Consider the following 13,160-nt stretch of genomic DNA (forward strand, 5'->3'; position numbering starts at 1 on the left):
AAAAAAAAAAAAAAAAAAAAAAAAAAAAAAAAAAAAAAAACTAATACAATCATTCCCCTTGGGAACAGAGTCATGGACTATATCATTCCCTGGGAATAACTTTAACTGGAAATGATTTCAAGAATCCAACTAAAGCAGAGAAGAGAGTAACAAATATCACATTAAGAAAAACAATTATTTTATATTCTCAAAAGAAAAAAGATTTATGAAAGCCCCCATGTTTTACTATTAATCAAATTTTTCTACGTTTTTCTATTTTGTCTTCAAAAGAAAGAGTGAACCCCTCATATTTTCTTTGTCAGGATGGATACCACAATATTTTGGGGACAACACATAATGAATATGATTCACAGCTACATTATGGAATATTTTACCTATTCATAAGAATAAATAAAAAGCAGCGTTAATCATATTAACTGCTTTAATCTTTATAGGTTATTTTTCATAGCTCACTTTAAGGGGGAGAAAAAAATCTTACCTTAAAGATTAAAAACTTTTATAAGCATGTCTGCTATAAGCATTATGATTTCCTTCCTCCCGTTTGCATAAATAAGTTGGGTTTCTCACAAATGAAGTCAAAACTCTTTGTTAACAACTATAGAATCAAACCTTGGTTCAAAACCATCATCTTAGCTCTAAAATTTACAAAACCTCACTATCTTTGCTTAAATTACTGATAATTAAAAATTATAGCTAGAAGCACTTATTATTAGGTTTTCAGAAGAAAATCAGTATCAAATTTGCCATGCAATGTGAGAATAATCACAGACTTTTGCCTTAACTGGTTTTTAACTGAATTACTAATGTTTCAATTAACAAGTACTACAGAGAACTACAGCACCATCATCACCCTCAGTAAACAGGAGGACTTAGTTACTTTTCCAGATGTCTCTGGTTGTCATGGTACCCTCTTAGGCTCTTTCCCACATTTTTATTCTAGGTAACAAACCTGCAATCATTTACTCTAACTTATAACATAGTTATATGAAGATTTTATATGTTCCTGATACTGACTTTGCACACACCTGTTGAACAGAATCAAAAATGCAGCATAAGAAGTTCCTCAGATTAATACTTAGACATCCTATTTAAAAAAGGATTAAATTTTTAGTTCATATACTTGATAAAAAACAGATGTCATGAATTTTATATTTTCCACATAATTTATTTCAGAAAAACCTATCTTCAGATTAATATTCTTTTTAAAAAATATTTTCGAGTCCACATTTCTAAACATTATTTCTACACCTGAAGTAAAATCACCTGCCTTTTTACGTGTGCTATACCCAGATTTAGATGAAAAAACCTGCCCACAAAAATCATTATTTGAGAACAATACCTGAAATTTCATAACATTTTTGCAAACAAGCAACCAAAATAAACACACCAAAAATTTTAAATGTTTATATTACATTCTGTTGAAGTGATGTTTAAACATCTTCCTTTTCGGGGATTAATTTTTATCCTTCAGTGACGACTTCCCAAAAACAGAGCAGGGTAACATTAATCACGCTGTGGGATCAATGCTTACGTACCATTATTTCTTTTAATTAAATCAAAGTCTCTTCAATATGCAACATCTGCTGTCAAGCCCTTTGGATGTAAAACAAATACACAAACACGCGCGCGCGCACACACACACACACACACACATACACGCTGGTATTCTTAATGATGTTTGGGAAGTTAAAAGTGGTGTATCCTCCTTCCCCAGGAGCAACAGGAGGGCTTTGCACTCTCTTCTAGAACAGAGTTCTCTCCCTCTGGGATAAAGGAAAACGTAATATTCACATACTAAAAATGCAAATGCAGCTGAAGTTTTTTTATCAGCTGCACTTCTCTACACACATATGATGCCTATATTAATTTCACTTGAGTGCTTTTATTGCACTAATTAGACAGTGAAGAGGAACTGACACATGGGAAAACTGTTGTTTGAACGCTGTATATGTTAAGCAGTGGGATTATAAGCACCTGGGATATTCTTGCTATTCTCTGTATGCAAATGACATTCTGTAAATAATTAAACGCTCCCATTAAAATAGTGGGGGTGTGGGATGGAAAAAGCAAGTGTTAAGAGAGTAAAAATATGGCTTGCCCTTTCTATTCCGCCCTCATTCAGCGGAGGCCGAGTACCTTCGACATGCTGCACAGACAGACCCTTGGGAACGTACACAGGAGTCACAATACACTCGACAACGTCTCACACGCTCTGTTAACTGCAAAACTCTTATGATCTAACAGCGAGCCCCCTCGCCTCTCAAAAATGTTTTCAATTTTTGCGAATACGTCAGGAGACCCTCCCCTGCTGAAAGGAAGGAAGACGTTCCTTCTCGCCCTACCTCACAGCCCCCAGCACTTTCTTTCATTAGAAGCGGCGCCACAAGTTCCCTGGCTCATACCCTTAAGGAGGCAAGTTCAGCACCATGGAAAGGGCTCGAGTCTCGTGCGGAGGGAGAAAGGAAAGCCAAGACTGGGCTCTCCCCTAGCCACTCACCGGCGTCTGCTGCGACGGGAGTCCCGAGCGCTTGGTAGACCCCTGCTTGGAACTTAACCTTTTCCACGACTCAGCAAACCTGCCCCGGCTGGCGCTCCGGCTGCGCCTGCGGCTCTCCGCGCTGTCCTCGCGGTCGGAGCAGCCCCGCTCCATTTCCGCCGCATCCCTCCACTTCTTCCCCATGAGAAGTTAGCCTCCCTCGGCCAGGAAACCGCCCAGCGCCGAGCGCTCTCGCCGGCTCCTCGCCGCGGATCTCCCTCCAGCCTGCGCGCGGCTCTCGGTTGGCGCTGCCTTTGCCTCCGCCGGCTCCTGCCAGAGCCCCGCGCTCCGTTACCGCCGCCGCCACCAGGCTGCGCTTGCGCCCGCGATTGGCTCAAATGTGGGCTGGGGCTGCGAGCGCCACCTGCGCCCGAGCCAGCTTTCTTTTGCGCCCCCAAATTGCTCTCCACCCGGCAGCCGCCGCCTTCTCTGGAGAGTGCAGGGCCCACGCCTGAGGCTGCTGATGCGCCGCCGGGTAGCGCTCCCAGCGGTCACCTCACCCCGCCCAGTCCCCCAGACCTGGGGACCCACCTCCCCCCAACCCGACCTGCGGGTGGAAGCCTAGGTTACCCACACTGGGTGGGTGGAGACTCCAGTTGACTTAAAAAAGACAGGAAGGGGCAACTTGGTTCTTCCTGCTCCCTTTCTTCCCTTTCTTCTCTTTGCAACAACTAGCTCCTAAGTATCCTTGGGGAGAGTGGAGCTTCATCTCCTTGTCAGACGCCGCACTTATTTCTTCTCTAGCTTGCTCAGACTAGCCCACTGGGTCTCAGACTTGGCTGCACACTGGAGTTACCTGGATCTTTTTTCTCTTTCTCTTTTTTAAATGGTGATATTCCTCAGAGTCTAATTTAATTGGCCTGGATGTGGCCTGGCAATCAGGATATTTAAAAACTCCCAAGGTGATTCTATCTGCTCCATCCCTATCAGCAATTAAGGGCCTTCAAGGGCCTGTACTGTGGCGCTGAAGCAGAGGAGGATTCTTGAGAAGGGAAGGCTGTCACTTCTTACACATCAACTCATTTCTCTCTCCGGGGTAGGAATGGGATATTCAGTTTCCCCTCTCACCCTGGGCGGTTAAGCAGCGAGGATGACATGAGACGGATTCGTGGTGGAGCTCCTGTGTGTTGTGTATTCTGTGACCCCAGCACCTTGTTGTTCTTTCATGTTTTTGCCTTCTGCTCATTAGGACAGCCGGCTGGCCCTCATGAGTTTTGTGTCAGTTATTTTACCAGACTGAGCTGTCCACATGTTCAGGAATGCCCTTGATCAGATGAGAGAGGGCAGCTGGGGGCATCACAAATTAACAAAACCTGAAAACAATGACTTTATTCACCATTAAAGGGAGTGATGCCTGAAATCGCTCCCAGTTGAAAAGGGCCGGCTGGTTGCTTATCTGTTGCAATGGCAACGGATGTATTTTCATTTTGTTCTGAAATCAAGCATTCTCTGTCCTGTTTGAATATTGCCAGGTCTTCTCAGGAGGCAAAGGTGAAGGTGGATTAAGAGGGAAGGGAAGAGGCTGAGAAATGCTGTGGGAAAATTGGTGTTGTGGCAGTAGCTGTAAAAATCATAATCTGAGTTGCAGTGGTCAATGTGATTAAGCAAAGGTTCTGAAACTGGCTAGTTTACGGGAATGGAATACAGAGCTCTAAAATCCCACAGCTGTGCACCTGTGTGTAGTGTTACATGAATATTAATCCTGCCGTTTTAAGTAAAAGAGACTCACAGGGCATACATCCTATCTTTTTAAACAACCCTCTGTGTCTAGAAATCACACACCCATATTAAACAAAATGAGACTCTAAATAATGTTTGCAACACACAATGCTATTTAATGAGAAAACCACAGGCTCCATTTCACATTTTCTCACTCCCTATCTAAGTTCATGGATCTGAAATTATTATGCATTTCATGGAAATACCGTAATTTAGTCCAGATTCCTCCCCCTCACAAAAACAAATCAAAATGATTATGCTTAGTTTATAAAATTACACAGGTATGAAAACCAAATACCAACTAGAGGGTAGAATAAAAGTCAGCATATTATTCCTTAAAGTAAATATTTACTTTTTCCTTTAGTTGCTTACAAAGGGGTATATAGGTATGACTAAATGAATTCCCTAAGAGATGAAAAGCCTGTGTCTTAACCTGGATGCCTTGAAAGTTCACTCTTTAGGTATAATAGTAACATCCCTTAAAAGGAGCTAAGAGAGGCCTTCACACATATATCAAGACATATCATCCAAGAACATTCACTGCGCAGAGCCAGGAGACCCTGGTTCACCCACATCCACCCATGAAGGGGAAAATGACCCTGCCATAAAGGATGTCTGTCATAAAAGACTGTTCCAGCACATCAGTGCATACTCAGAGCAACTGATGAGTTTTTTAGATGTACTTAGAAAAATTTAATGATGAGTAGTGACTGCATGTGTCATATTTTTTAGCTGTTTGGTCTAAAAATGAGCTTTCAATTGCCCTTATCTTAAAGCACTGTTTTTAAAATCTTGTTTGAAGATGATCTCTGCATTTCTTTTTTGCACTTGACAAGTACCAAAAATGTCTTGGAACTGTACATGAGGCTAAATTAGATGTGATTGAAGGCAACCAGAAAACTGACCCTTTCCTCTTCTGATATTCATTTGTCTTTCCGAAGTTCTTAACAGCTGGAAACTGGAATACTAAAGTGAAAGTCTATCATATTTTTTACAAAATTAGTGGAGAATGGCAGCACCAAAGCTAAGAACACATTGAAAATCACCAGTATTCCAATTCTGGAATACACACTAGAAGCCATTTCTAGAGCAACTTAACTTTACTAGAGAAGAGTCACTGCAATTACAAAAGATGCATGTTAATAAATTTCAAAAGCCAAATGGGAAGTAGGGCATAAACCTTTTTTCTTCATAGTCTCTAGGCATTAAATAAAGTGCAAATTAATGGGATAAGATTAAAGCAAACATTACCACACTGTTAAATAATAGCTATTCTTTGTAAAATGAAAAGCAAATATATAAATTTTATTTATGGATCAATCAAAATATAACATTTTGAAATATTTTGAAAAGTAAACTTTAAATAGTATTCTAAAAACAACAACAAAAAGATCTCAACACACTATCAAATGTCAACAGTCCTCTGTTAGCCCTAGGTACTCTTTGATCTGAAGTTTATGTGGTTCTACTAGTCTGTTAATGAGTCAATAATCAGAAGAAACTCTCTTCAAACCCCATTTGCTCTAGGTATGTAGTCATGTGCTTCACTGCAAAAGAGTTTATAGGAAATATATATTCCTTTGGTTATCTCTAGGACGTGAAAACCCAAAGGTATACCCAGGAACTAACTTAACCCAGCAAAGTATGAGAGGGGAGGGCAAACAGAGAAAATAACCAAAGCTACAAAGTAATGTTGATCCAAAAATCTCTTCTTGTGAAATAAGAGAATATAAACCATATTTCATCAACTTTAACACCTTCAATTTTTCAGAGAGGGTACACCTCGCTGAAATCAGAATGCATTTTATCATAGATGGTATCTCAGATTCAGTGTAATGCAGCATATTGATTCATAGAATCTTGGAGTGAAATAGATATTAATAGATCTGACTTTAAAAATCCAACAAGCTACCATTAGCTCTCTGCCTACACAATCAGCCTTTGACATTAGATATCCTATTTCTCATAAGCAGACCGTTTCCTTGTAAAATAGCTTTAAGCATTAGAAAGCCCATTCTTATAAACTAAGCTGAACCCCAAGCCTTCTACCTTTATTTTAAATTCTGGGAAGGTCACACTATTTAAACATGTGTTCCTCATGAGAATCATCAAGTATTTTGAGATGGTATTTAAAGTCCCCTAAAATTTCTCTTTTATTAAGCTAAACAATGTGTGGCTTTTTCTGTCAAGTCCTTACATGCATTGGGGAACAGAGTAAGAGTCAGCACCCTCACATAGTAAGAGAAATTGGAAAATGGTGGGTATTCAATGAATCTGGGGCGACTACTTTGTGAATCCACTAAAAGCTTAATCACTATGACTAGACTCACAGTGAAGTGGGATTAGTCGATACCTACAAAGCAGGAGATTGGATGCAGAATTTGTGTTTAGTCATAATTAAATTCTCTTCTGCAGACCTGAGGGCTGAGACCCACAGAATCCAAACAAGCATGAGAGTTGAAACAATTATTCCTGTAACTCAAGCAAAACATCTCCCAAAACCCATGACTATTAATTAGGAAAAGGAATAACGGAGTTATCTTGGTTTAAGTAAATTGGCCATCTATGTGGATGAAATTATCTGGGTAGTTATGGGAAATTTATACTCCCATTTAGGAAAAAAAAATCTCATATATTCCCTGCAGCATCTGCTGACAAATCTTCAATGGTTACATATCCTGTCAAGTCCTCCCAGCAGAAGTCACTGCAGGCCAGAGAACCTGGCTACACAAGTTCACTCTTTTCTTTTCCTCTTCCTTCATTTCTACCCTCCTTCCTTCCCTCTCATTTTTTCTTCCTTTCTTCCTTCCTTCCTTTCTCTCTTTCTCTCCCTTCCTCCCTTTTCCTTCCTTCACTTTTCTTCCTTCCCTTTCTCTCAGCATAGAACAAACCAAATTTCCCCAGCAAAATCCTCCAATTCTCTAGCCTTCCTACTGATATTATGATTTGTAGGAGTTTTTAGTATAAGCTTTCCTTTATTGTTCATTGATGCATTTGCATAAATTCATATATATATTTCCCTTTCTAAATCTATAGGTAAATAGTTTTCTAAAATCTTATTTCAGGATTAAGAGATAATGATTCAAGTGAATGGTATAAAATTATAAAGGTAAATAACAAAAGAATCAAAAATAATATAACCATTAAAATTAGGGAGAAAGGAGAGGAAGAATAGAAAAGAAAAGAAAGACAGGTATAAATTAGCTAAATGTCCATCTATTACTAAATAATTTCTAAAATAAATGAATAAATATATATTGACATAAAATCCTCATAAGAATGGCTAAATTTCTGCAGACAGAAAATTTAAGGAAACAGAAAAACACTAAATGTGGTCAAAGCTGTGGAGCAACTAGAACTCCCACACACGGCTGGTGAGAGTGTATGCTGGTACAACCACTTTAGAAAACCATTTGGCACTATCTACTAAAGTTGATCATATGGATACCCTATGACCCAGCAATTCTACTCCAAGGTATATACCCAACAGATCTGCATGCTTATAATTAATGAAAGACTGTAAGAATGTGCATAGCAGCACTATTTGTAAAACTCCCAATCGAGAAACTACACAAATGTTCATCAACAGCAAAATGAATAAATTATGGTATATTGAGACAGTGGAATCTGTACAGTGATGAGAATGAATGAATTACTATTACATACAAAACCATGGGTGATGCAACAACAATATTGAGCAAGAGAAGATATACACAAAAGAATATATATTGTGAAAATTCCATTAATATAAAGTTTGAAATTAGACAAAAACAATCTATACTACTAGAAGTCAAGACAGTGATTACCACAGGAGGATGCATTCTATAGCAATCAAAAGACAAATGAGGAGGGCTCCTGGAGTGCCAATAATGTGCTCTTTCTTGATCTGGTGGTAGTAACAAGGGTGTACTGATCCTGGAAAATTTATAGAGCAGCACAATTATAAATAATGTACTTTTTCACATGTGTCTTACCTCAATAAAACGTTTACTAGGAAGGAAGGAAGAAACAAAAGGAGGGATGGAGAGAGGTAGGGTGAGAGAGAACCTATTTAAACGTGTTTTCTGATGCTAGTATCATTTTACATAATATTACTTTTTACATTCTTACATAACCATTTATATATTATACAACCATGCATGATGCATGTACTCTCATATAACTGTGACATTTTAAATTGTCAAGATCATTTCATGCATTACTTAAGGGTAGATACTATTATCTGCATTTTCAGGAAGGGAAACAGACTGCACATAGTTACCTGACTGATCCAAGTTCTCCCAACTAATAATTGAAAGTTCGAAACTTGAACCTCAGATTTTTAGCCCTCAATTCCAAGTTCTCTTTTGATTATATTATAGTCATCTCTGTATATTTTATACATTTTAAATTTATATAATTTGCATGACATTACATAATATATAAATATACAATATATACTTATATATGAATAATATAATATATAGAGAGTCTAATGTCTGTGTTAAAAAAAGTTGCTTAAACCAAAATGTAGACATTTTAAGCAGCAGGTACTGGCATTGTTTCTTCCTAGAATTTAGAAATATTTGGGAAAAATTTGAAAATATTGAGAAACCTCTTCTGAGATTATAGGAGAAAAGAGCCCATTTGGAAAACTGCCATACAAAACTCCATTACTAAAATCCAGATGAGCTGAGACGATGGCTTTTACAGACAGAAGAAAACCTTTTAACTGACTTCCATTTAACATACATGAAGAGCAGATCTCTTTTTCCTAACACTCCGAATGCTAATAACGAATCTGCTATTCTTTGCCACACAACTGGTGTGTGGTCTTGCCATTTAAGTTATATATTTATCAGGGGTCTACTGTGTTTCTTTCCAAGCCCAGTTTTGTATGTTGTATTGGTGATCATTATGCAATTTCATTAAATGTTATGAACAATGATGCAAGGTGAGAACAGAAAAAGGTGGCATTTCTGTGAAAACCAAATAAAATGTTTTGGAAAGAAAAAAGACCAAAAAAAATCACCCCTCAATTTGTTTTTTTATATACTGGTATAACATGATGTGAACAAGAAAACTGTTTAAACAACAACAACAACAACAACAAAACAGTAATAGACTAGAAAAAATACAGAAGCCAGCTTCCCTCAGATTCCTCTGCAGTTGTCTTTAAGATATCTCTCTATTTAAAATGAAAAGGAAACTAGATCCAAATGATGGATATGATTTATGCAAAAAGATAAACCAGAAGTTCAATTGCTAGTAACATTCTCAAAGAAAAGACTTTATCCTTAGACCAAGAAATGAATACATGTAACCTGTTTTAAGTTAAAATAAGATGTTTAAGCTTAACCAACTTAGATTCAGTAGAAGATTCAACTATCCCCATGAGGAACTGATCTTGTTAACAGTCAAATGAATTGGATGCTACCTCCCTAAAAGGGCCAAATTTTTCCTCAAACTGCTTTTCCGGCATCATAGACACCAGAACTTCTAATTTTACAATTTATCACTTTTACTTCTTTAAAAAAATGCCACTCCTGCGATGACTAATATTTTAAGTTGTATCACTCATTACCACTTCTCCGAGGCCCGGAGTTTTTAGGTGTGACCCAAGAACTCTAGGAGATTGATAGAGAAGGATGCACAACACAGATGTGGCAAGGAGGGGTGCAGAGCCCAGAGCCTGGGAATTTCTAAAGTTAAACTATTGTTTCCTTTTTGCCCTGGAGTTACAGCATTAGAACATGAGGCAATCATTTGTGCTAAAGCTCAATTATTTCTATTTTATACTACAAACTGCAGAAAAACATTAAAGGTCATCTTGGAAAAAAAATAACACAGTCTTAGGAGCATAGCAGAAGTCGTTACTTTTTCTTCCTGTTTATTTTTAAGGAATTATGAATTTCTCAAAGCATCACACAGATCAGGGAACATATTCAGTGATGTCTTCAGCAGTTAGGTGCAGTACTTAGTTTTGTTTCCTAAAGGGAGGTGCATTAAATGGTCTTATAAAACTAAAATTTCAAGCTGCCCATTTGCATAACTATTTTGTTCAGAAAGACAAACAGGAATGTCATTTGATCCACTGCAAAACAGAATGAAAAGGGAACATAGAAGTTATCATACAAAACTCACATATTTCTTAATCACAATTTCTATTCACACTAAAAAGAACTATTTATATGCCATTGAATCTGAGCATATTAAACACAACAGTGTTAAATATTTTTCACTGTTCAAAACAGAATAAATTTCTACATTCTCCCCCTCCAAAGTACAAAAGTGAATGAAGTGAAAGCAATTAGTTAAACAAAAAGTAGCGGCTTAGTTACCTTTTCATTTCTGATGTACTATCAAAATTCATTTCCTCCAACTCGAACAAAATCATTATTGGAACCTGAATAGAGTCTGGAAGCAGAGGCTCAACTAACTAACTAAAATTCCCAAATGCTTCACATATATCCTTTGACTTCCACAAAAGAAACAAAATCAACAATATGCTAAAACTGAGACAAGCTATTATCATGAACACAATGTATTTCATTGAAATTGTCTTTGCCTGGTGAATGGAGTCTTGGGTCATAGAGCTTCCAGTACTTACTATGAAACTTGGTATTAACAAATGGTTTATATTAAACTAGGCTTTAAAGTAAATACATTGTACCAGATTATACAGAGTTCTTCCAGTTATTCAGTGGAGAATGTCATCTCATTGGCGAAAATGTATATGCTCTATGCTATAATAATAATAAAGAAGGTTAGCAGCATTTTATGTCCAGGTTGGTGACATGGAAACAAAACTCATCAGGGGCCGGGCATGGTGGCTCATGCCTATAATCCCAGCACTTTGGGAGGCCGAGGCAGGCGAATCAGGAGGTCAGGAGATCGAGACCATCCTGGCTAACACGGTGAAACCCCGTTTCTACTAAAAAATACAAAAACAATTAGCTGGGCATGGTGGTGGGCGCCTGTAGTCCCAGCTGCTCGGGAGGCTGAGGCAGGAGAATGGCGTGAACACAGGAGGCGGAGCTTGCAGTGAGCCAAGATCATGCCACTGCACTCTAACCTGGGCGACAGAGCAAGACTGTGTCTCAAAAAATAAATAAATAAATAGATAAAAATTTAAAAATTTAAAAAAACTCATCAGGGTGTTCAATGTGCAAGATGAAAGGTGATGCCAAGTTTGTTAAAATAAAAGCATATCTAAAATGAGAAAGACAAATGGAAAAGTCATAATCCTTTAAACTGTTTTTTCAAGAAAGCTTTATAGATAAATACTTCTTTTATCTAAAGGGGAATGATAAAGCAATTTTTAAGTTACCTGCCAAAGTGATCCTTCAGTATTTGTTGATTGATGAGTTAGCTTCATTTCTTATTTTTTACCAGTGTTTTTCAACCAGATCTCCACAACAAGCACATATGGCATAGTTCTAGTCATTACTTCCATCACACCCATTGATAAAGATTCTGAGGATGCTATGAGCTGTTCACCTATGTGAACAACTTTGCAATCTGGGTGAGAGTTTCTAGCCAGCTCTGCAATAGTAATATGCCATGGTCAGCTGGATTTCAAATGTTACAAATTTCTGAAATTTTGAAGAATATTCATCCTGACCATGTCTGTGATGAAACTTAACTTGAACATGATAGGTAACTTGAAAACTCCATGTGTCTGTTATAACCACACCCTCTATAAATTGCATCTGTTATGATATCAAATAAACATAGTGATCAAAATCATGGCATTTATTTTGGTTCCAAATGTCATCAATTTCTTCATATATGATTCATGAGTGCCCTGGAAGTCCATAAGATATGTTGAAAAGAATTCAAAAGAGAAAGAAACTACTAAAAGCATGAAAGCAAGAATAAAATATGAAAAATGAAAAACTAACAACAATGCTATTAAAAGTGCTAACATTTATTAAGCACTTACTATGTGCCAGACACCATCTCACTACATTGAATTAATTTGTTTAGTTCTCACAATAACTCCATTTAGCCACTGAGGAAACTGAGGCAATAAAAAAGGCTAAATAAAATGGCTGAAGTTTATATAGCTAGAGAGCAGCAGAACCAAGACTTGAACCCAGGAAGTCTGACTCCAGAGCTCACGCACTTTCCCACTATGTCGCTGTATCTAGGAAACAATAATAACTGCCTGACATAGACTGCTGCTTCTATGAAAAGCACTTTGCTAAGTGTTTTGAATGAGATCACTAGTCTTTTCAAGAGCTCTTGGAAATGAAAACTATTGTCATTTTGCAGATAAGAAAAACAGAGGCACACAGGGTAGCAATATGCCTAAATGATTCAACTTTAAAGTTGCAGCATTGAAATTCAACCTCCAGCCTGTCTGACCTCATAATAATGACAGCAAGAATAATAATAAACAACTAATAGTTACTGAATATTTCTGATGTAACTAAGTCCACTACTAAATGCATATTTATCTCAATGTATACTCTCATCCGTACTGAAAATTAAGAAACTGTACTTTAGAGCCGGGCGCGGTGGCTCAAGCCTGTAATCCTAGCACTTTGGGAGGCCGAGAGGGGCGGATCACGAGGTCAGGAGATCGAGACCATCCTGGCTAACACTGTGAAACCCCGTCTCTACTAAAAAATACAAAAAATTAGCCGGGCGAGGTGGCTGGCGCCTGTAGTCCCAGCTACTCCGGAGGCTGAGGCAGGACAATGGCGGGAACCCGGGAGGCGGAGCTTGCAGTGAGCTGAGATCCGGCCACTGCACTCCAGTCTGGGCGACAGAGCGAGACTCCATCTCAGACAAAAAAAAAAAAAAAATAGAAACTGTACTTTAGAGAGCCTAAGCAACTCTCCCAGATCACACTGGTAGTCATTGATGGAGTCTGGATTTCAATTCAGGTATGCCTGACTCTTGAGCCTAGGAATATAAC

The 13,160-nt window shown here is 38.0% G+C and overlaps 1 protein-coding gene across 7 annotated transcripts in view; it reads right to left on the reverse strand.

Moving 5' to 3' along the window:
* Positions 1–2,816, reverse strand: part of TRPM3 (transient receptor potential cation channel subfamily M member 3) — a 908,811-nt gene extending 905,995 nt beyond the window's left edge. For 4 of the 7 annotated variants that reach the window (XM_031934064.1, XM_031934060.1, XM_031934062.1 and 1 more), the window contains exon 1: positions 2,498–2,680. In XM_031934064.1, coding sequence (XP_031789924.1) covers positions 2,498–2,680 — 183 coding nt within the window. Of the gene's footprint in view, positions 1–2,497 lie in introns of all 7 variants that reach the window. The other 3 variants (XM_031934069.1, XM_031934067.1, XM_031934063.1) reach the window with 1 other exon arrangement.
* Between the last annotated feature and the right edge of the window lie 10,344 nt (positions 2,817–13,160).

This window comes from Piliocolobus tephrosceles, chromosome 14 (genome assembly GCF_002776525.5).
Source record: "Piliocolobus tephrosceles isolate RC106 chromosome 14, ASM277652v3, whole genome shotgun sequence".
Classification (NCBI taxonomy): Eukaryota; Metazoa; Chordata; class Mammalia; order Primates; family Cercopithecidae; genus Piliocolobus; species Piliocolobus tephrosceles.